General features: G+C 41.4%; 1 protein-coding gene and 2 non-coding genes across 3 annotated transcripts in view; 1 reads left to right on the forward strand and 2 right to left on the reverse strand.

Annotated features, from left to right (window-relative positions):
* Window positions 1-25,138, reverse strand: part of LOC124799199 (sialin-like) — a 142,855-nt gene that overhangs the window by 44,465 nt on the left and 73,252 nt on the right. The window contains exon 4 of the mRNA XM_047262733.1: window positions 17,715-17,845. Within this exon, the coding sequence (XP_047118689.1) occupies window positions 17,715-17,845 (131 nt within the window). The remainder of the gene's footprint in view (window positions 1-17,714; window positions 17,846-25,138) is intronic.
* On the reverse strand, window positions 12,377-12,450 carry Trnat-ugu. The gene has a single exon. It is a non-coding gene; the product is annotated as a tRNA-Thr (tRNA).
* Trnat-ugu lies at window positions 14,064-14,138 on the forward strand. The gene has a single exon. It is a non-coding gene; the product is annotated as a tRNA-Thr (tRNA).

The raw sequence follows: 25,138 nt of genomic DNA on the forward strand, positions 1-25,138 counted from the left end.
ACAATTACAAACAACTTAAATTGGAACGAACATACAGAAAATGTTGAGGGGAAGGCTAACTAAAGACTGCGTTTTATTGGCAGGACACTTAGAAAATGTAACAGACCTACTAAAGAGACCGCCTACACTACGCTTGTCCGTCCTCTTTTAGAATACTGTTGCGCAGTGTGGGATCCTTACCACGGAGTACATCGAAAAAGTCCAAAGAAGGGCAGCGCGTTTTGTATTATCGCAAAATATGGGAGAGAGTGTCAATGAAGTGATACAGGATTTGGGCTGGACATCATTAAAAGAAAGGCGTTTTTCGTTGCAACAGAATCTTCTCACGAAATTCCAATCACCAACTTTCTCCTCCGAGTGCGAAAATATTTTGTTGACACCGACCTACATAGGGAGAAACGATCACCACGATAAAATAAGGGAAATCAGAGCTCTTACGGAAAGATATAGGTGTTCTTTCCGCGCTCTATACGAGATTGGAATAATAGAGAATTGTGAAGGTGGTTCGATGACCTTCTGCCAGACTCTTAAATGTGATTTGCAGAGTATCCATGTAGATGTTGATGTAGATTTCTTTCCGTAAGAGTTACATGCCTTGTTGCAGCGGGGAAACGAAGGGAACCAGCGGAAAAATGTCCCTAGTGGAGCACAAAAAATGTGAATATGTTTCTGTCTATTTACAGGACTCTGACTGAAAAGTTGCGTACCTGCTGCCTCATACTACCTTCATCTGCTTCTTTAAAGTTGTTTCTAAAATTTTGGGCATGGAAACATATTCACGCTTTTTTATGCTGACAAGGGAACCTCCCCATCGCACCCCCCTCAGATTTAGTTATAAGTTGGCACAGTGGATAGGCCTTGAAAAACTGAACACAGATCAATCGAGAAAACAGGAAGAAGTTGAGTGGAACTATGAAAAAATAAGCAAAATATACAAACTGAGTACTCCATGCGAAGATATGCAACATCAAGGATATCCTGAGCTCAGGAGCGTCGTGGTCCCGTGGTTAGCGCGAACAGCTGCGGAGCGAGAGGTCCTTGGTTCGAGTTCTCCCTTATGTGAAAATTTTAATTTCTTTATTTTCGCAAAGTTATGATCTGTCCATTCGTTCATTGACACCTCTGTTCACTGTAATAAGTTTAGTGTCTGCGTTTTGCGACCGCACCAAAAACCGTGCGATTAGTAGACGAAAGGACGTGCCTCTCCAATGGGAACCGAAAACATTTGATCGCAAGGTCATAGGTCAACCGATTCCTCCACAGGAAAACACGTCTGATATATTCTATACGACACTGGTGACGGCATGTGCGTCACATGACAGGAATATGTTGTCGACCCACCTAACTTGTACACTTGGCGAATGGGTAAAAAGATTCTTCTACGTTGCCCAATTTAAGTTTTCTTGTGGATGTGATAATTACTCCCAAAAAAGAGATGAAAACGTAAGAGTTTGTCACATAAACTGCAACAAATGCATCAAACAGTTTCACAGTCGCACACTTTTCCCTATGCTCTGTCAAAACATATGTTTCTAACGTTTTCAAATTTTTACATGTGCAGACCGTCAAATCCTGCATATGTCCAAGCAAATCTGAACATGTACTGGAATTTTGGAGCGCGAAGTTGATTATGTGTGAGTGCCTGAACTTTGATAATTGACTGAAAATAAAAATTAAACTTTTCGCTCGAAGAAAGACTTGAACCAAGGACCTCTCATTCCGCAGCTGCTCACGGTAACCACGGGACCACGGCGCTCCTGAGTTCAGGCCGCCATTGATGTTGCCTATCTTGCGCATGGACTACTTAGTTTGCATATTTTGCTTATTTTTTCAGTTCCATACAACTTCTTCCTGTTTTCGCGATTGATCTGTGTTCAGTTTTTCAAGGCCTATCCACTGTGCAACTTGTAACTAAATCTGAGGGGGGTGCGATGGGGAGGTTCCCTTGTGAGAGAGATGGAGACAGTGGTAGTGTGAAAGAGACGGAAAAATAATAAATACTGGAAGATAGAGGTCAGTGGTTGTGGTACAGAAAGAGCGAAGGAGACAATGGCGGTGGGAGAGTAAAAGAGGGATACAGTGGCACTGGAACATAACTGACAATGACAGGACAGTGCTAGAAAAAGAGTAAAGGAGATGGTGTCAGTGGAAGAGGAATAAAGAGGAGGAGAAAATTGATGTGGTTGAGAGTCAGTCATAATGAGAGACAGAGTCTATGACAATAATAAGGAGAAAGAGAGAGATAATTACAGTGAGAACACACAGCAGTATTGCGAAGGAATGACTGAGGTAGGGAGATGGTGACAGTGAAAGGAGGCTGTAGTAGTAGGACAGAACAAAGGAGACTGTGGCTGCGACACCGGAGACAATGACTGTTAGACACAAAGAGTTGGGCTGATTGAGTGAGTGGGAATTGGCAGGTGGGAGTGGATGGGTATGAGCGACTTACAGCAGTGGACTTTTGGGTGTGAATGAGTTGCAGTTAGGGGAGCTTGTGGAAGTCTGAGCTGAGGTGCATGTTAAAAAAAGCATGAATGTGTTCGCATGCCAAAATGTTTGGAAAATTTTTCAGAGGTGCTGAGGAAGGTAGGATAAGGCAGCTAGTACCTCACTTTTTAGTAAGAGTCAGTTAAATAAACAGGAATATATTCGCATTTTTTGTGCTCTAATAGAAGCAGTTTTCCAATGGTAAATAAATAGTGTGGATTTAAAATTAATAACAATTCGATTTATTACTTTATATGAGCAAACATTACAGCAACTGTCAGTTTTTGATGTGATACCCATTGTTCGCATATCGGGCTTACTATGCAGGTATAGCATCTGTTTCCAAGATGACGTCGCAACAGGAAAAGCCTTTCTGCGTGCTCTTTTTCAAGGTGTCCAGGTCTGTGGTTACACTGCAGCGTGAGTTTCGTGCATGGCTTAGGAAAGACACAGCACAAAAAAACATAGGTAGGTGGTACTGACAGTTCGTGAAAACTGATACTTTTGTAAGGGGATGAGTCATGGTCGACCTCATGAGTGTGTAATCCATTTCACTGAAGACCCCGCAAGTGTCTTAGTAAAGCAAGGAGAGAACTGTTCATGCTAAACGTTATGTGTGGGAGATACTGCGTAAGTGGCTTTTAAAGCGTACATAGTGGGATTAGTGCAGGCCCTTACACCAGCAGACAAAGTCAAAAGGCATGACTTTTGTGAAGAGCTGCAATTAAAACTGGAGGAGTGGTTTTGTAGAGAGGCTCATCTTCTGTGATGGATCCACTTTCTATGTAAATGGTAAGGTGAACACACATAACGTCTATATCTGGGAATGCGAGAAGCCACATACGATGACAAGAGCATCATTGTGGCTATCCAAAAGTGAACGTTTTCTGCGTAGTATCGTGTGAGAAAGTGCATGGCCCATTTTTCTTTGAACAACGAACAGTGGTGGGCAACTCATTTCGAAACATGTTGAAAACTTGGTTGTTACTCCAGCTAAAAACCAGTTATGATGATTACGTTTTGCCATTGGATGGTGCTCCACCCTACTTCCACAAGAATGACGAGAGCTTCTTAATTGTGTTCTTCACCAACGGTGAACTGGGCGTGCTGCAACAGCAGACAATAACCTCATAGCTGGTCATCCCATTCGCTGGATTTAACACCCTACGATTTCTTTCTGTGGGGTTTGTGTAAGACCGAGTTTGTGTACCGACAATTATCATTTCCCTTGAGGAAATGTGTGATCGGATAAAGCATGCACTGCATATGATCATGGAGGACTTCCTACATCAAGTATGGGAAGAATTTGATTACCATGTAGATGTGTGTCCTTGACTGGAGGATTGTAATCAATGCGTCAGAAACTTGGAAAGTTGATACTGCTTATGCTGTAAGATTTGCTCGTACAAAAAAGTATATAGATTTATTATTAATTTTTAAAACCGCACCATTAATTTATAAATCCACCTTTTCCTTTCGGTTGTCAGGATGTTTTGCTGCCAAAGTACTTTTCCTAGGTGGTAAGCCAGTTGTATACTAAGTTTGGTTAAAATGTTTCCATGAATTCCAAAAGGGATTGAATGTCGCCATTCAGCATAGTGACCCCTAAAACGGTGGGCTCGAGGCCAATAAAGTTGGTTTTATCTTATTTTTACGTGGCACACTCTGGCACCTCCACTTCATTGCTAACGGAGCTATGTAGACGTGTGCCTTACCGTCGCCATGTAGTGAGATGATGCTCTCAGGGCGCTTCTAAGCAATGCTGCTACCGCTTGCCGACAATCAACGCGGAAGTCGCTCCTGTATTGGGTCGAATGTCAATGTAGCTTTGTACACGTACACATCATTGGCAAGTATCTAAATGATTAGAGCTATAATTCTTTATGAAAGGTAGAAGGGCCACCAGAGTACAGTAGTGTTATTCGTGTTTATAGTGTTATTACCAGACCTGGTAGGATATATTATAAGCGTAAACAGTGTCAGATGTTGAGTGATCACTGTGAATGACACGGAGATGTCTCTTACCCGTGTGAGACATCGTTATCAGCACCGAGCAGAGGTTAAAAGGGGCCACATTGTGGGTCTTCATTTGGCTGGCAGGTCGAATCGTGCAATATCCATTTTTGTGGGGCACTTGGACGTAACAATGGCCTGACACTAGACTGGATGGGAACATTAAGGCAACATACCCATCGTCAAGGTTTTGGTCAGCCACGTCTAACTGCCTTAAGGGTGACGCCTTACTGAGCACCAAATACATCGTAACTCCATCACATGTTCGCCTGCCTACCAAGAATAAGTAATGGACTACTTGCAAAACTCTGTGTTGTTCTGCACTATCGATCAGAGTTTAGCAGCAGTGGAACTAAGGAATTAGCATACTATGTGTAGGCTATGTTTGGAGTGGTGTCATCACCGATAAGCAGGGATGACTTATGAAAGGCGCTCATCGAGGAATCGTGTTTCCGACAATCCTGGACGATCATCGTTGGCGAGGTCCGCTCCGATAGCTGAGTCGTCAGCGTGACGGATTGCCGTCCTGCGAGCCTGGGTTCGATTCGCGGCTGGGTCGCGGATTTTCTCTGCTCTGGGACTAGGTGTTGTGCTGTCTTCATCATCATTTCATCCCCATCCGGCGCGCAGGTCGCCCAATGTGGCGTCGAATGTAATAAGACCTGCACCAAGGCGGCCGGACCTGCCCCGCAAGGGGCTTCCCGGCCACTGACGCCAAACGCTCATTTCATTTCCATCGTGGCGAGAATGGTACCGATCTGGCGAGACGTCCCATTCTTCCAATGTCTTGGAGAGGCACTTCCGTGTTGCTCCTAGTGTATGGGAGCCATCGGGAATGATTTCATATCAAGGCTGGTAGTGATTGAAGGAACTCTGACAGTCCATGACATGGACATGGACATCGCAAGTCCTCATATGTTACCCCTCATGCGACAGTATCATGAAGCCATTTTTGAACAGGACAATGTCATCCACACATGATATGTGTCTCTACGAACTGCCTGTGTGATGTTCTGGTACTTCTTTGACCAGCAAGATACCCAGATACGTCCCCAACAGAAAATTTATGGGACCAATTCGGATGTTAACTCTGTGCCAGTCCATTATCGAGGACATCAAAGACCACTTACAAAAGTTATGAGGCAACTTGCATTAAGTGAGGATACAAAGGCTTCGTGACACCCTTTCCAAATGATTCAGTGCAGGAATCCATGGCAGAGGACGTGCAACGTTGTATTGATAGGAATAGAAAAGCAACTGGAATCACTTAACAGAGGAAAGTCCACTGGACCTGACGGGATACCAATTCGATTCTACACAGAGTACGCGAAAGAACTTGCCCCCCTTCTAACAGCCGTGTACCGCAAGTCTCTAGAGGAACGGAGGGTTCCAAATGATTGGAAAAGAGCACAGGTAGTCCCAGTCTTCAAGAAGGGTCGTCGAGCAGATGCGCAAAACTGTAGACCTATATCTCTGACGTCGATCTGTTGTAGAACTTTAGAACATGTTTTTTGCTCGAGTGTCATGTCGTTTTTGGAAACCCAGAATCTACTATGTAGGAATCAACATGGATTCCAGAAACAGCGATCATGTAAGGCCCAACTCGCTTTATTTGTTCATGAGACCCAGAAAATATTAGATACAGGCTCCCAGGTAGATGCCATTTTCCTTGACTTTCGGAAGGCGTTCGATACAGTTCCGCACTGTCGCCTGATAAACAAAGTAAGAGCCTACGGAATATCAGACCAACTGTGTGGCTGGATTGAAGAGTTTTTAGCAAACAGAACACAGCATGTTGTTATCAATGGAGAGACGTCTACAGACGTTAAAGTAACCTCTGGCGTGCCACAGGGGAGTGTTATGGGACCATTGCTTTTCACAATATATATAAATGACCTAGTAGATAGTGTCGGAAGTTCCATGCGGCTTTTTGCGGATGATGCTGTAGTATACAGAGAAGTTGCAACTGTAGAAAATTGCAGCGAAATGCAGGAAGATCTGCGGCGGATAGGCACTTGGTGCAAGGAGTGGCAACTGACCCTTAACATAGACAAATGTAATGTATTGCGAATACATAGAAAGAAGGATCCTTTATTGTACGATTGTATGATAGCGGAACAAACACTGGTAGCAGTTACTTCTGTAAAATATCTGGGAGTATGCGTGCGGAACGATTTGAATGGAATGATCATATAAAATTAATTGTTGGTAAGGTGGGTACCAGGTTGAGATTCATTGGGAGAGTCCTTAGAAAATGTAGTCCATCAACAAAGGAGGTGTCTTACAAAACAATCGTACGACCTATACTTGAGTATTGCTCATCAGTGTGGGATCGGTACCAGAACGGGTTGACAGAGGAGATAGAGAAGATCCAAAGAAGAGCGGCGCGTTTCGTCACAGGGTTATTTGGTAAGCGTGATAGCGTTACGGAGATGTTTAGCAAACTCAAGTGGCAGACTCTGCAAGAGAGGCGCTCTGCATCGCGGTCTAGCTTGCTCGCCAGGTTTCGAGAGGGTGCGTTTCTGGATGAGGTATCGAATATATTGCTTCCCCCTACTTATACCTCCCGAGGAGATCACGAATGTAAAATTAGAGAGATTAGAGCGCGCACGGAGGCTTGCAGACCGTCGTTCTTCCCGCGAACCATATGCGACTGGAACAGGAAAGGGAGGTAATGACAGTGGCATGTAAAGTGCCCTCCGCCACACACCGTTGGGTGGCTTGCGGAGTATAAATGTAGATGTAGATTGATAAATGGGACAAGGCTGGCAGCCCTGGCGCAGACTGCACATGCCTGAATATTAAGCTCGCGAAGATAAATAGTTAATTCTACAATAACTGTCAGTTAAGTTAATATTACACCTAAGGAAGTTAATTAGAGTCTATTTCATATTATCTATTGAAGGTATCACTCGTTTCAGAGTATTTCCTGAAAGAATTTAAAAAAGTAACCTAAGGGCAAATTTCTGCGTATTTTAGACGTAAGTTTACATACAAATTTAAGATGTTTGCGTAGGTATTAAGTGAAGAATTTAGGTTGTTTTCGTTACACATATACAGGGTGGAGAAAAATTTTAACCCTGGATAGCTGATCCCAGTAGGAACCAAAATTACTAATATTGTGTAGGTCGACAAGGCACCATTTTTAAACTACGCAAACTTGGCGCCACGCGCTCCGATTGGCCGTGGGATTGCCCTGTTGCCGTTCGTCGGTTGACGGGTAGCGCTGTGATTGTTGGTTCACACAGCCAAACGCCCTCGCCCCGTCACTGCCCCAACGTGAGACGCACACGTGTTGAACAGGTCCTGCTATTTGTCTCCATGTCACATCAGAGGCATTCACATGTAAGCTTCGCCTCAGAGCACACACACGTCACCTGCGATTTAGTCATATGGTAAGCATGGCGGCATAGTATTAGTTAGAAGAACAGCGAGATATGGTTCTTGTTTATGGACTAGCCGACGGAAAGGAGCATAAAGCTAGACAGTTGTATGAGGAACGGTACCCAGTATGACGCCACCCACACCTACAAAGGTTTACAGCAATTCACTGGCTCAGTGTTCCCTCAGTTAAGTAAGGAAGAAACTCAGGTAGATGTAAGTGTGGTTATTACTCAACAGACTTTCACCAGGAAACCAATCGTTTCAAAAAAAATACAGCAATTCAGAGGCTCGTTAGTGGGATAGCATGGTGATGCTGGAAGACCTCGAACACGACGGGATGCTGCATCTGAAGCGACTGTTCTCGAACACTTCGAGGAAGCACCTATGACAAGTACTCGAGCGATTGGACATGACGTGGGGCACTCATAAGTTAGTCTGGGATGTTTTAAGGAATGACAGCCAGCATCCATTTAGTCCAAGACCTAAATTCTGTGGTGGACTGTGAATATGAACTAGGGTTTGGCCGGTGATTTCTGTGACGTGTTGCACGATATCCCGACTTCCCCGCCATTGTGTTGTTTACCAGCGAGTGCACCTTCCATGGGGATGGCCTTTACAACACTTGAAACATTCATTGCTGCGCAAGAGGAAATCCTCACGTCACCTACGCCCACGGACACCAGAAACGATTTTCGCCCAACATTTGGGCAGGTATTGCGGGTGACCATCTGATTGGGCCAGTCCATCTTCCTCCTCGAGTTACCAGGGCAAATTACCTTCAATTTTTGCAAGAAACACTACTCGGCCTGCTGGAAGTAAACAATGTCCTAGCTACAAAAAAGCCCTTTTCAGGGCAGACACAATTTGTAAAAGACTTTCTGTACGCAAAGTAACAGCTGTTGACAGGTTTGTTCCAGGTACATCTTATCGTGAAACTACAATGAATGTATCAGGACCAGAGCAGATTCGCCCGCAGCCCCCAGAGTGGAAGGCTGGCGCGCTACCACCTAGCATGCGAGGCTCTTTGGATACATCGTGGTCTTCGGCAGGCAAAGCATTTGTGGTCATGCGTTGTCCAGAGCATCCAGCAACAGGGCAATCCAGCGGCCAATTCGAACGCGTGGCGCGAAGTTTCCATAGTTTAAAAATTGTGAGTTGTCGACCTACAGAACGTAAGTAACTTTGATTCCTACTGGCATCAGCTATCTAGTGTTAAAATTTCGTGTCACAATTTTTCTCCACCCTGTATTTCGTAGTGCCGTATCTACTTATTTCTTTTCAAAACGCGTAAAGCAAATATCGCGCGTACGCGATCTTAGGCCTAATTTTTCTGGTATACGGGTTTGGAGCTGTAACGTTATTTTAGGTGCGTTATGTTACTACATTAATAGTATACGTATGCATTAGTATTCCACATTACGTTAGTGTGTCTTGTGATCTGTAGTTAATGGAATATTACTGTTATTGTCTAGATAAATTTTTATAAAAATATTGTAAATAGCCGCGAGTGAGATGTGTTTGAGCTGCCATAGGAAAGTTAGTTCTGGGGTTCTATGCAGCTGCTGTGACAGGTGTTTACACTGGGGGGACTGTAGTGGCATGGGAATTGGGGAAGTAAACGAGTCTCTTCCATAGTACTGCAGAGTATGTTCAAGGGATAGGAAAATGGATGAACAGGAAGGGAAGATTAGAGTCGTTAAGGCTAACCAGGATAGTGCTAGGGAGGAACTGATGAGGTTATGGGGGGAGAGTGGGGAAGACAGTTGGGAAATGGCAGCAAGGAACAGGGTCCACAGAAAGAAGACAGTATCTGACAGATTCATCATTGGCACAAACGATAAATTTGTTCTTGCTACCTCAGTTAAGTAAGGAAGAAGCTCAGGTAGATGTAAGTGTGGTTAATACTCAACAGACTTTCACCAGGAAACCAATTGTTTCAAAAAAAAGTAGAAAGTAGGAGGGAATTTCTATTGTTAGGTAGTAGCTATGGAAGAGGTGTGGACCAGATCTTGCAGGAAAAATTAGGTAACAAGCACCACGTCACAAGCTTTTTCAAGCCCAATGCAAGTGACAAGAGGATGTAGGATCACTGTGCAAGGGTTTTACAAAACAGGATCATGTTGTGATAGTGGGTGGAGCGGGAAACAGTATTGACAGGTATCAGGGCTACAATGCTGATTGTGATGTTGTAAAAATAATATCTGCAATGAACCATAAAAATGTCAGCTTGGTTACTGCTTTCATGCGGTATAACTGGCCCCAACTGAACAGCTCCATCAGGAGGGTCAATATGGAGCTAGATCAGCTGCTTTGTTTGGTTCCTGATGATAATATTAGCAGGTGGGACTTCACAAGGCATGGCCTGCATCTAGATGGGAAAAGGAAGGGATAGCAAAATATTTAAGGGAGGGGCACTGAAACTCATGGGAGTACCTCTTTTTTTAGGCTAAGATCAGTGTCCAATGATTTAATATTGAATGAAATGAAGCTTAATGAGAAGCTCAGAGAGGCGGGTAATAGGAATGTTGAAATATCACAAGATTCTCATAGAAGTACATTGGAAAATAATGTTGGCATGTCACAAGTTTCTCATAAAATCACAGTGAAAATAATGTTAGTATACTGCATCAGAATATCAGGGGATTAAAAAAAATAGATACACTTCTTGTTTGTTTAGAAGATTTAGAAATTGAGGATGGAATAGATGTACTATACCTGTCTGAACACCATGTAATCAAAGAAATTGAAAAGGTAAATGTAGGTGAGTATAAGCTTTCAGCAGATGTAAACAGAGATTATGGAAGGAGGAGGAGTTTCCATATACGTTAAAATTTATCATAGTGTGAAAAATTTAGAAACTAAAATTTTTGTGTAGAGCGGCATACAGAAGCATGTGCGCGTGAGCTTAAACTAACTAAAAGTACTTTTATAATTGTAGCTGTGTATAGTTCCCCACTAGGAAATTTTCAGCTATTTTTGAGAAACTTGGATTCTTTGTTCTATCTGTCATAAAGAGGGAAGCAAATTATTGTCTGTGGAGATTTCAATGTAGCTTTTCTGAAAGCATCTGTTAGAATGCTTGACCCTGAAGTATTACTTAGTTCCTTCAGCTTGATTGAATTTCCTCCTTGGGTGGTACAGGAAAACAGCACACTGATAGATGATGTTTTTATAGACCTATATAAATTTAATCAAGTAAAAACTTTTCCTGTTAATAATCGCCTGTCTGATCATGATGCACATATAGTTACAGCATATGACATAGCGCCACACAGTAATGGACAATAGTCCTCCAAAATAGTGGATTCAATTTATGATTTAATAATTGCAGACTTTAGGGAAAGCTTGCAACAGTTGGACTGGGATAAGGTGTACAAGGAACCTGATGCTACTTTAAAATTTAAACTATTTCATGATAACTTTGTGCATATGTTTGAAAATAGTTTACCTAAGAAAACATTGAAATAAAATTGTAAGAAACCATCTAAAAGCCATGGCTTACTAAAGGAATAAAAATATGTTGTAATCAGAGGAGGGAAATTTATCTTATAGCTAGAGGGAATAAGATACAGAAAGAGTAAAAAATTATGAAAACTACTGCATTGAATTAAGAAAATTTATAAAAAAATCCAGAAGTACATGCATCATGTCTCAGATTAGCAGCTCTGACAATAAAGTTAACACAATTTGAAATATTGTTAAAAAGGAAACAGGGCAACTGAAAGCAGGGGTAGACTGTACTTCTATCAAACTCAATGAAAAGTTTGTTAGCAAAAAGTCAGAAGCAGAAAACATTTTAATAATCATTTTTTAAGTTTTGTAGAGAAAGCAGGAGACAGCTGTTTATCAGAAAATGCATGGCTGCATATGGAAGAGGCAACACCTATGCAGTTTGATATAACTGAAATCCAACCCACGTCTCCTACTGAAATTAGGAAGATAACAAATTCACTCAAAAGTAAAAGCTCATATAGAATTAACGATGACTAACTGAAACCCTATGCTGCTGATAGGTGTTGTTGATATACCTCGATGTGGACAGCTGAAAATGTGTGCCCCGACGGGGACTCGAACCCGGGATCTCCTGCTTACATGGCAGACTCTCTATCCATCTGAGCCACCGAAGACACAGATGAATAGCGCGACTGCAGGGACTTATCCCTTGCACGCTTCCCGTGAGACTCACATTCCCAACTGTCCACAATTCTATATATGTAATGTACCTTACAGACATTTGCCCATTCACTCATTGCTCGCGCACGCTGTGGCGATTCCCGTAAGAGTTTGGGCAACCTGTGCGCATTCGCACAGACGAAGGTCAATGGCTGGGTAGCCTTTAACTATATATATGAAAACAGTAACTGCTCTCGAAAGAACAGATTACTGTTGTTGACCGTGCAGCTTTTTCCCTGGAATAAACGATGACTAACTGAAACCCCCAGCTGCCGATAGGTGTTGTTGATATACCTCGATGTGGACAGCTGAAAATGTGTGCCCCGACCGGGACTCGAACCCGGGATCTCCTGCTTACATGGCAGACGCTCTATCCATCTGAGCCACCGAGGACACAGATGAACAGCGCGACTGCAGGGACATATCCCTTGCACGCTTCCCGTGAGACTCTGTCTTCATATATGTAGTTAAAGGCTACCCAGCCATTGACCTTCATCTGTGCGAATGCGCACAGGTTGCCGCCCAAACTCTTACGGGAATCGCCAAAGCGTGCGCGAGTAATGAGTGAATGGGTAAATGTCTGTAAGGTACATTACATATACAGGGTGTCCCAGCTATCTTGTCCACCCAAAATATCTCTGGAACAATAACAGCTATTGGAAAACGACTTTCACCGGTATCAATGTAGGGCTGGGGCCCATGAATTACATATCTGGATACATTCTAAAACGAAAGCATGTGTGTTTTTTAACACAAATTTATGTTTTTTTAAATGGACCTCCTATATTTTTTCTTCAGCAATCCATAGAAAGACAAAGCACATACACAATGGCGTTGATTGCATCTCAATATTCCCATTGCATCCCGAGATATAAGACGCGAAGTTGACGCTTGAAACACTCGACATGCGCTGCTAGCGCACGTCCTGAGGCTCAGGCGTGAACCTCATGCTGCCCGTAATCGCGATGTGATTGACATGCGTAATCACACTTCCATACTTATCAAGAGGTCCGAAACGAATAATACAGTCTGCTGCCATCCTGCATTAACGTCGTACATTCCAGCAAAAGGGTTCAAATGGCTCTGAGCACTATGGGACTTAACTACTGTCGTCATCAGTCCCCTAGAACTTAGTTAGAACTACTTAAACTTAACTAACCTAAGGACATCACACACATCCATGCCCGAGGCAGGATTCGAACCTGCGACCGTAGCAGTCGCGCGGTTCCGGACTGCGCGCCTAGAACCGCTAGACCACCGCGGCAGGCTACATTTCAAGCAGATATTTATCCCATAGGCTTGGGGTGATGCGGTTCTGTAACATATCTGTGTACCGCAATGTTAGTCACAAAGTTAACTTCGCTTATCGTTAATCCGTTACTAAAAAGGTAATGCCGTTCAACTGTAGATCTAACGCAAGTGATAGTTAATCATTCACTCGTAATAGTAAAATTCATGTTGATGGTTTTAGTGAAACGAGCAAGTGGACTAAACGTTTTACCGTTGTTTCGGACCTCTTGATAAGTGTGGAGATGTGATTACACATGTCAATCACATCACGATTACGGGCAGCATGGGGTTCACGCCTGAGCCTCAGGACGTGCGCTAGCAGCGCATGTCGGGTGTTTCAAGCGTCAACTTCGCGTCTTAATATCTCGGGATGTAATGGGAATATTGAGATGCAATCAACGCCATTGTGTATGTGCTTTGTCATGCTATGGATTGCTGAAGCAAAAATATAGGAGGTCCATTTAAAAAAAACATAAGTTTGTGTTAAAAAACACATATGCTTTCGTTTTAGAATGTTTCCAAATATGTACATTCATGGTCCCCAGCCCTAATTGATACCGGCGAAAGTCGTTTTCCAATAGCTGTTATTGTTCCAGAGATATTTTGGGTGGACAAGATAGCTGGGACACCCTGTATAGAATTGTGGACAGTTGGGAATGTGAGTCTCACGGGAAGCGTGCAAGGGATAAGTCCCTGCAGTCGCGCTATTAATCTGTGCCCTCGATGGCTCAGATGGATAGAGCGTCTGCCATGTAAGCAGGAGATTCCAGGTTCGAGTCCCGGTCGGGGCACACATTTTCAGCTGTCCACATCGAGGTATATCAACAACACCTATCAGCAGCTGAGGGTTTCAGTTAGTCATCGTTTATTCCAGGGAAAAAGCTGCACGGTCAACAACAGTAATCTGTCCTTTCGAGAACAGTTACTGTCTTCATATATATCATATAGAATTGATGGCATTTTGAACAGAGTACTACAAAGCTTGTTCCCAACAGATAAATAGGATTATCGGCCACATATGTAATAGCTCACTGAAACAGGGAATTTTTCCAGATAGGATGAAATTCGCTAAAAACTACTGCCCATCTCACTTCTGACAGTTTTATCCAAAATTCTTGAAGAAGTAATGTATTCAAGAGTAGCGTCACATATCTGTATTAAATGAATTAAATGAAGCACTAACAAAATGTCAATTTGGTTTTCAGAAACGCTTTTCAGCAGAAATGCTATATATGCACTTACTGATCAAATATTAAATACTCTGAATAACCAAACATCACCTATTCGGATGTTTTGTGATCTCTCAAAGGCTTTTGACTGTGTGAACCATGAAATTCTTCTAGGTTATTTAACTCAAAGAATGAAGAAGATTGCAATTAACAGTACAGATAGTCTGCAAAAATCAGCAGAGCCGTCTAACTGGGAAAGTGTCAAGAATGGTGTCCCACAAGTTTCAGTCTTGGGTCCCTTATTGTTCCTAATATATATTAATGATTTGCCACTCTGTATTCATGAAGATGCAAAACTAATTCCTTTTGCTGATGATGCAAGTATAGTAATCACACCCAACAAACAAGAATTAGCTGAGGAAATTTTAAATAATATCTTTCAGAAACTTATTAAGTGTTTCTCTGCAAATGCACCCTCATTGAATGTTGAGAAAACACAGTATATGCAATCTTGTACAGTAAATGGCATAACACCATTGATAAATATGGATTTCGAACAGAAATCTGTTGCTAAGGTAGAATGTTCAATATTTCTGGGTGTGTGCATTGATGAGAATTTGAATTGGAATAAATTCATCGATGATCTATTGAAACAATTAGGTTCACCTACTTAGGCTATTAGGGTTATTGCAAATTTTGGTGATAACGAGTCAGTAAAATGGCCTACAATATCTATTTTCATTCACTGCTTTCATATGGCATCATGTTTTGGGGTAATTCATCATTAAGAGAAAACATTTCATTGCACAAAAGCGTGTAATCAGAACAATAACTGGATCCCACCCAAGTCACCTTGCAGGCATTTATTTAAGGAACTCAGGATATTCACAGTACCTTTGCAATACATATATTCACTAATGAATTTTGTTATTAATAACCCATCCAGTTCGTAAATAACAGCAAAGTGCATAGCTATAACACTAGAAGTAAGTATGATGTTCACTATACTGGGTTAAATCTGATTTTGGCACAGAAAGGAGTGAATTATGTTGTGACTAAAGTCTTTGGTCATTCGCCAAATAGCAGTAAACGTCTGACAAATAGCTAACCAATATTTAAAAACAAATTAAAGTAATTTCTGAATGACAGCTCCTTCTACCCAATAGATGAATTCTTAGGTATGAAGTAGTAACCGTAAAAAGAAGAGTGTAGTGAAAACTTATGTTAAATTGACACATTCCGCATCTTTACAAAATGTCGTGTTCATGATCTATAGAACAAGTATTAATGTAATGTAATGGACTTATAATACCAAGTTTGAAAAAGGACTGTCTTATTTGCCATGACGATTTTAAATCAGTTTTGCCCATAAATGTGAACGAAGCTGCGAATCTGAGAAATGTACTCAACATCTGTAATATCTATAAATTACATTCTCTGTAAGTCTGTTCTTGGGACCACAACTGTTGGCCAGAGAGGTTACTTCTTTTGAAGAGAGTGAGGAGGCAGTGCGTGTCAGTCAGTCTGGCTATATACACGGTTAGAAAAGTTTGGAAGCTGGCCTACTGTGTAGTGGAGGCAGCATTATTTAAGAAGGATTTTGTACGAATATGTTTCGAGTAAAGAAGACGAAATTATATTAGTAGAAGAATGCTGAAAGGGCAAATTTCAAGGTAATTCCATTTATACTGTATCTGTGTAATTTCTCATTGTTGAAACATCGTGTGTAGTTAAAGGTAACTGTAGAAATTTTATAGTGAAGGGCATGGATTTGTCTTATAATTGAAACAATTGTCAAGGAAAGTAGTTGTACACAGGAACATTATTAAGAAATATTTTGCTAACTTGTCCAGTTGTGAGAACTTCATGAGCGGGTGTACTGTTGTTATGGCTTAATGAAGCAAAGTTATATTAAGAGTCTTTGTTCTTGTTTATAAGTCGCTAAGTTTAGAAAATGGTTCAAATGGCTCTGAGCACTATGGGATTTAACATCTGTGGTCATCAGTCCCCTAGAACTTAGAACTACTTAAACCTAACTAACCTAAGGACATCACACACATCCATGCCCGAGGCAGGATTCGAACCTGCGACCGTAGCAGTCGCGCGGTTCCGGACTGCGCGCCTAGAACCGCTAGACCACCGCGGTCGACTAAGTTTAGAACCTCATTTTTCTGCAGTACACAGTTCTGCAGAAACATTGTTATGAGAAGTGATAAGATACATTCTTGCACTGGACGTCATCAGTGTGGTAAATTAAATTTGTTTTTTGGCAGTGCGTTAAATTTATGTTCATTTGCTGTGTAATTGAATTAACAGTTCTAGTACAGTCTTTGTTTACAAGACTAAGATAGAGAATAACAATATTCAAGGCCAAAATTTTAATCCTGAGTCATTTGTTTTGCAGACAGACAGTATCGCAGCGTGTAGCGTGAGCTTCACATACTTCTGGTCAAAGTTAAATTAACATCGTTCTGTTGGCCTGCATTGAGATTTACATATTTCACTATCAAAATAAGTTTTATACATTTATCAGATACCGACCACACGTTTATAAACATGAGTTTAAGTAGTTATACATTACTGTCATGTTCTTTGTAAACTTGACTCGATTCTGAAATCATTGAAACATCACCTACCCAAGGTTTCTTTTCGTTTCCTCCTCATCTTCTGCATGCCTCACGTTTTTCGTTGGCAGTTTATTTAAAAGAGGGTTGTGCAATAGACAGAATTGGAATCCAGAATGGCCTTCTATAAAAAGAAACAGCACTCACATTCAAAAACATCAGTCTTGAATGCAGAAAAAGATTGACGAAAAGCTGTGTTTAGTTCTTTTTGGTGTGTGAGTGAGACATGTGAAAAGTAGGAAAGACAGAAACGATTAGATCGCCTGTGGTGCTACAGGAGATTGTTGAAGATTATGTATTTGATCGAGAGAAGAACGAAGGAGTCTTGCAACAATTCAACGACGATAAATGCCTATTGGAGAAGATAATGAATGGAAGAGATATTATGGTTGGGCAGATATGACCTGAGCCGTTTCTGAAAACTTAGGGTGAAGCGTTGATGGACGAGAAGAATCGTAGGGGCAGGCGTCGACATTTGTACAGAAGGCAGATGTTTGATGGTGTGGGATGCTGGGGTTGTGAAGAACACAGGAGTGGGGAAGTGCATCAAACCGCCCGTTGGGTAAAGACTCACCTGGTGTTCGGGTGGCCCGCCCAGTGACTCCTCGATGTACTGCTGCTCCCGGGGATCGATATGGTGGTCCTCCTTCGGCGCGCGGCGTACTACCAGGACCCACAGCGCCGTCCAGGCCAGGGCGACGAAGCCTGTTGCCAAACACAGTACGGCAAAAAAGGCACTATGTCAGGTTCGTTGTGCTCTAAAATAATAACAACACACAGGTTTCCAGAGTACATTTTCTGGCATTACACAAAGTGTGATTTGTCGTGACCAAGGAGATTTGAGCTGGATTAGGACTAAACTTCACGTTACTGCTATTTGCGATCAGGTGTCTTAACTATCAGAATATTTAAGAACATCTCCAAGCCCTGGCTCAAACTTTCATTGACACTTACGTTTCCATCTACAATTTCCGAACACCACTCCGAGAGATTCCTCATCACCATTGGATATGCAGGAATTGTATCAGGGCTGGGAAAGGAGATGGTAGAGTACTGAGGCTTACGCTGCTACAAGAGATGTACAGCAATTAACTGAAAAGCACAGACTTTGTTATAGTTTCCCTCTTTCCTTTAACCGCAACATCTCGCGACATGCTTTCCAGGTAATAGCACACCTATGATCATTGACAGGTTGTACTGTTCACAGACGTCTGAAGATGGTGCCCGTCTAGTGGTGTGTCTATGATATCAGTCGCATCCGTAAGAGTACTGTGGGCGGTTAGAACTGCTGCATATAACATCGTGATGGCTAACACAGTTTTAGAGAAAACGTCGTCTGTACATAGCAACATAAGAAGAACTGAGCCTACTAATAGAGTTATTAAAGCTTACATTACTTTTAATAACAATGTCACTACCATGAAACTGACTGTCAAGTTGTCACGAGTCTAGAGAGTAGGGTATCAAGGAAAACAATACTTCGAGAAAGAGGAGATTTATGATAGGTATCCCGTAGCCAAACCTCGTGCACAAGAAGTGAACGAAAAGGAGCGGGTTGAGCGGGGCAAGGAACACAAAACCCGAACTATCGACAAATTAACAAACTGCTATGTTCCATACGGAGGGAACTGTTATGTATACTGGAAACTACGACATCTGTGTAGTCCAAACTGTCTTCTTCCAACAGTGAATTCTAGTGGTGGTGCTGTTACGTTTGGAGCTGTAGGTTGGAGTCGTGGGTAGTGTCCGCAAAACAACGCGAATTGTTTGTGTTCTCTTGCTGAAAGACATAAACGAATGGGCAAATCAAAATGTCATTTACAGTACACAATGCTACACACAGCAAAAACGACATTTACAGTACACTGAGCTACACACAGTAACGTTAGTTTGGCAAACGACAGGCACGAAATTTTAACTGCTCGAAGTTTTTCATCTTATAGCAATTTAGAATAAAAAAGCCCAGAATTGGGAGCAGTTGTACAAATAGTACACTTCTTGTGACAACAAATCTCCATCTGTCTTATGAATAGTTTTCCTTCGCAGTGTTATACATTTTCCTGTTTGTGTGTTGAGTTGTGGCTTCACTGCTTTCAGTAGTAATCCTCTGCTTGAAACGCGGGTCACAACCCATAGTGTAGCCTGTAATGCAACTACACATGGACAAGTCTGATGAGGAGAGGGAAAACATCTCGTCATATCGTTATGACACAGGCGTCCCCACAGTAGTTTTGTTTGCAGGAGGGACTTCCACTTGCCATTGGTGTGCAAGGTTAGCGATAGTGGGCCGTGAATGCGTTTCAGATTAAGACGTGGCGTTTTCAGTTTCTGGCAGACATACCAGCAAACTAACAATTATTCTTAAATGTTTTAGACAGACAAGTTTGGGCAGGTATCCTTTTTTCGCAAAAAATAGCTCACTTGGTTGTGAAAGAACTGAAGCTAGATAAGTGAAAAGTAAGGACTCAGCTATGTTAAAATTTTGTAGAATGCCTGGCGAGATAAAATGTTTTGAGCCACTCCTGCTGTTGGGTAGTTTTTTGCTACACCTCAATGTCTGCGTGAAGCACGGTCAGGACTGTAGTTGTGAACATCAGTGACGACAATTGGTCAGAGACATTGCTCTTAAACAACTGGTCGAGTCCAGTCCATCTACTCCAATAGACAAGCAACACCTGGCACCAATAGGTACTACTGTTTCACAAATGCAGCACGAACACAATGAGTTTTTCAGTGACAGCACACTGACCACAAACAACCTAATAATGGCATGCTACAAAGCACCCCAAAAAGTTCACCTCCCAATTTTTGAGTTGTTAAAAAGTGACTGAAGGAAATTAACCTTGAGATTAGTGTTAATAGATGGGCATATTATTGATTTTAAATCTTAGCTCATGGTGAAAATGTGTTAGTTGTTTTGGTTTAAACACTTCAGAGTAATGTGTGAAGCAATATTGTAAAGGATAGCAACCATGAATTTAGCCCTCACCAAGAATGTATCTGATGTGGAAATAAAAGCAATTACATTATTTTTAAAATTTTAAATTCTGCATCTACATTCACTACTTTTAATTAGTCTGTATAATTGTAGCTTGCTGTAACTTAATACATCCAACTGTGTATAATTAATGCAAAGTAGCTCCCCACACTGAAAACGATGTAAATACAAAACTACAGAAATGGTTTATTTATAATCATAAATAATTCAGTAATAGCTTTACCAATACTAAAAAGTTTAATATTAATCGAACTATAGATATGTACTAAAACCATATTTAATTATTTTAATTACAACTGGTTTGTTGAAAAGTATGTGCTGCAGCTTGGACCTTGAAATAATGTTTAATAGTGTTGTTCATATTAAAATGAAATGCAAGTTAAATCCTTAATTTATGTTTATTTACAAGTAATATGAGGAATTTATTATAAATCTCATATTTCTATCTACTGAGTGAAAGGATTACTTTAATCTCACTTATTATGTAGTGATTGTATTTACAGAATGTATGTCACCTTGAGATGAAGCGTCATTTTGGGATACAAAGGTTATTATAAACCTGTTGTTAGCAATTCCTTACTTAAGAGTAGATTTAGTTAATCAGTATGAGATGCATTGGCGGATGATAATGCAACATTAAAGTGATTGTGTACATTTAACTTTCTTAGTAATATTTGTTATTGCTTTATACTTTTAATTAATCTATTCTTCCTTCACCAGACATCAAAAAAACTAACAAATGGCGATATTGAAAAACCCTATTCCAGTCTTATTTTACATTTTTGGACTACCACATGTCGGTGTTGAGGAGTTGTTTTAATAACATCTTTCTTAACCGTACTACAGGCTGATTCACCTAAGCTGTGTACCTTGGATATTTCCTGAATCGTGTCAGATATCGTAATTATGATTTCGCCCAAATGAATTGTGAGAAAGTCCTCACTAAATGCTACAGCGTACAGACTCTTTTTATAGCTACACTATTGGCGAAACCCGGCGTTGCCAAGGTATTTAGTTACAGCTGTGCATCTACGTCTGTACCACGCAGTATCTGGCCTTGTACTTAATGACTGTGACGTCATATCTCCTGAACTGTGTGTTGTACAACGAAATAATTTTGTGGGTACATTCAGAGGCGTATGTGAATACTGTCTGCAAGATGTGTTACGAATGGAATTAGTAGCGATGATATGACAAATTTAAACATCATGCATGATGGGGCAATTTTTAATGCATGTCATTGATTATGATGTCGTGTCCCCTTAAGTTTATGTTGTACAAGGACATAATTTTGCACTACCGTTCAGTGGTATATGTGCATACTGTTTATAAAATGTGTCAGGAACACAATTAGCAGTAAAGAAATAATAAATTATTAGCTCATGTCTCACTCGGTACGTTTACTGCATGAGCAGCGAAAAAATAGCAAGCGACAAACATTTTTCATTTCATCATTTTGCAGGCGTTGTCAGCGAGAAAAAGTTTCATCATGATTTGAAATTATATGTAAGGTTTGTTGCAAGACGCATAGTGCTCTCATTCTCAAGTACTTGATGAATGAATTCTGGAAATTCTTGCATCGCAGGCTTCGCTTATTTCTCACCCCCAGCCCCACCCCTTTGACAGGGAGGTTGTTCTTACCCCCACTGTGATGTTGCACGACAGTAAGGTATATGTGTACCAAGTTTGGTTCAAATCTGTCCAGTGGTTTAGGAGATGTGGAACATGTATACATACATACATACGCACACATACATATATTTTTTGTAATACTTATATGTATGGATTAGTTACAGAGGTGTCGGTATCAACTTGGCTTTTTTCAAATGGAACTTTAGCAATTTCCGCTGCTAGCATTGTAGTTCTAAATGAGATGAATTCAACGTCGTTTCACGCTTCAAAATCCGAATAGTAGTTTCAAAGAAATAACAACACTTGTTTTTATCACGAAACCGATTGTTGCCTAATATGGAAGTTCATGTTATAAGGAACTGTTGTGTCAAACTGGCGGAGAGCACCAGCTTGATGCAGCTAAGAGAGTCTACTTACAAAAACAGAACAGTGGTACAAGGCTTAGTTTAAATCTGTATTAATCACATTTTGCTATATGTGGTTGGACCAATACACCATCTGGAAGACAATGGACGTGGAATCTGAGGATAATTCAGCAGTTAATTGCGCTAACAGTTCATAATAACTTTGCGTCATGAGTTTAATGCCAAGACGCACACTTGCATTGCAAAATTACATCCGCAACAGTAACAAAAAGGAAATCACAAAATAATGTGGTCATAAACACTTCCATAACGAACTTTTTAAATCCTCCTGGATCCACGGATTCTGTGCATAGACTTCATATTTGAGTTTAGCCCAGTAGTGTAAAATCAGTCGACAAGCAGGCCAAGTGATAACGTCTTCACGTTGTAATGGTTCTTTATTTACGTGACCATTACGGCACTCGAACCCCAAATGTTCTATGAAACGATTTGTCTAAAAGTAAGAAATAAAATAGATGACGGAAACATTTGAAGCACCTTTAAACGACGATAGAAATCGAATACAGCAAATGAGGTGCTGACTGAGGATTTAAAGTTCAATGTTTAGTGTATAGTCTCAGAATTTTAAAGAGTACTAGGCGATTTTTGTCTGGTTGAACTGTAAATTCTTAAAAAGTTTTGAGGAACATTTGAAGAGCCTTTGAAAAGATGCTCGAAATCACATACAGAAGCTGAGATGCTCATACATCAGTGTCGTAAGGAGATCACAGACTTAAATTTCGCCAGAGAAACACCCTCTAGTACTTTTCAAAATTATAAGGTCCTAAGCGAAACACTGAACTTTAAAATCCCATTCGACATCTCGTTTTCTGTACAAGAGTTCGAGCATCATACAACGGTGCGTAAAATGTTTCCCTAATCTATTTTATTTATTATTTTTTGACAAGTCAGTACACAGAACATACGCCCGCATTTTTTCAAAATTTCTTAGTTTCATATTTTGTCCTAATTACTCTGATTACTGCCTATGAAAATGCAAACAAATACTCATCGTGTAATTTTCCATCAAACCACCAATTAAATTTATCTTCATCACCCTGATTACTTTCATGGAATTAAGTCTTTGTTTGCAACACTAGAGCCTCACGCTGGTCAAATTGACACCCTATTTGTTCATTTCCTACTCTTCGCTTGTCTACGAAGATTCGGACAAAAATTGACTCTGAAATTTTAGTCTTGCTTTCGCTTCACTCAAACATTTGGATAGAAATACAAATATAAACACTGCAGGAATAAAACAGAGGCTACCGCATCTGAGCTTGCATATTCGAGGGAACTTCGAAAAGTAACGCACAACAATTTTATTAGCAGAAAGATTAATCGGTAACAAAACAAAAAAATCACAAATGAACTTCCATCTTTTACCTAATATTATACATAGTAATCAAAGTTCTCAACACATTTCTTCAATCGGGGTACCAGTTTCAGTAGGCCCTGTTCGCGGGAGTCCGTTTGGTTCGAGCATAATCATCTGCGAACTGCTGATTTCACTTCCGCATCTGTCGCAAAGCGTTAGTTGGCCGACCAAATAGAAGAAAGTCCGACGGTTCAAGGTCCGGAATGCATGGTGTATGCTGAAGCACCTCCTACCCAAATTGGGCGATTTTCTCACGAACAGGAGCAGCACCATGGGGGCGAACATTATCATGAAGAAGCTTGACACGGTCAGCATTAATATTATGGCGTTTGTCACGAAGCACACGACGCAACTCAACCGACGTTTTAATGTAGGCAGCAGCATTCACAGTGGTCCCATGTTCATTGAAGTCCACCAATGTAGGTAGCAGCATTCGCAATGGTACCGTGTTCAACGAAGTCCGCCAATAACACGCCATGCATATCCCAGAAGGCTGTCACAAGCACTTTCCTAGCAGAATGAGTCACTTTGAATTTTTTTTCTTACTGGTGAACCAGCATGTTTCCTCTCTGTAGAGGCCTGCTTGGTTTAGGGTACGTAGTGAAACGCCCACGACTCGTCACCAGCGACGATTCCTTTCAGAAAGTCCTCGTCCTTGTGCAGCGTAAGGCGCATTAAGGAGATCCAAGCTTATCACCATGCGCTGGCCTTTCTGGTTGTCTGTCAGGTTCTAAGGAGCGAGCATTAACTTTACAAAATTTCAATGTGTCATGAATAATATCGTACACCGCAGCTGAGGAAATGTTGAAGTGTTGCTATATGGTACGCAATTTCACACTCTGGTCGTTGAAATACGCAATTTCACACTCTGGTTGTTGAAAAGTACTGCCTCAATAGGTGCGAAATTCTGCGGGGTTGCAGCTGTTACCGCCCGCTCGCAGCGTGGCGAATCACTAAGGTTCACACGGCCGTCTTGGAAGAATATACACCACCTGGAGACATTGCCACGGTCTGTACTGTCGTCCGCATACACGCTACACCCTGTGAATTTCACTCCACATGTTGACAACAGTAACACGCACGCCATTTTGTTTCGTAGTTCAGGCTACCCGCGCTAGAGATGCACATGAAAACAAAATACCCTCTGTAGTGCCAACCACAAACTGTATCGTCTTGAAGTTTCAACATTTCAGCTGCAACACCAGGAGAGAAAAAAATTATTGTGCTTTACTTGCCGATCTTCCCGCTTAGTAATGAGACTGAGACAACACTAACTTCTGTAATCAATCAAGACGAGGGGCTGCTGGGCCTAAGCGAACACCAGCTTTGCAGCTGTCAAGGATACACTTTCAATAGGCCCTCTGCAGGGGGACAAGGGGGGTGCCACCCCACTCTCCATTGTTGCCAAATTTATTCAAGATGGCTGCGATGACGTCATCCAAGATGGCGGCATGTAGACTTGGCAACAGCGCATGACGTCATCCAATATGGTGCATTTTGGCGGGAGAATAGTCCAATTGTGCTATGTCCACTAACCTAACCTCAAGAAAAAATGGCGAGAAGTTTGAATTTTGGCGGGAAAATAG

This window comes from Schistocerca piceifrons, chromosome 5 (assembly GCF_021461385.2).
Source record: "Schistocerca piceifrons isolate TAMUIC-IGC-003096 chromosome 5, iqSchPice1.1, whole genome shotgun sequence".
Taxonomy (NCBI): Eukaryota; Metazoa; Arthropoda; class Insecta; order Orthoptera; family Acrididae; genus Schistocerca; species Schistocerca piceifrons.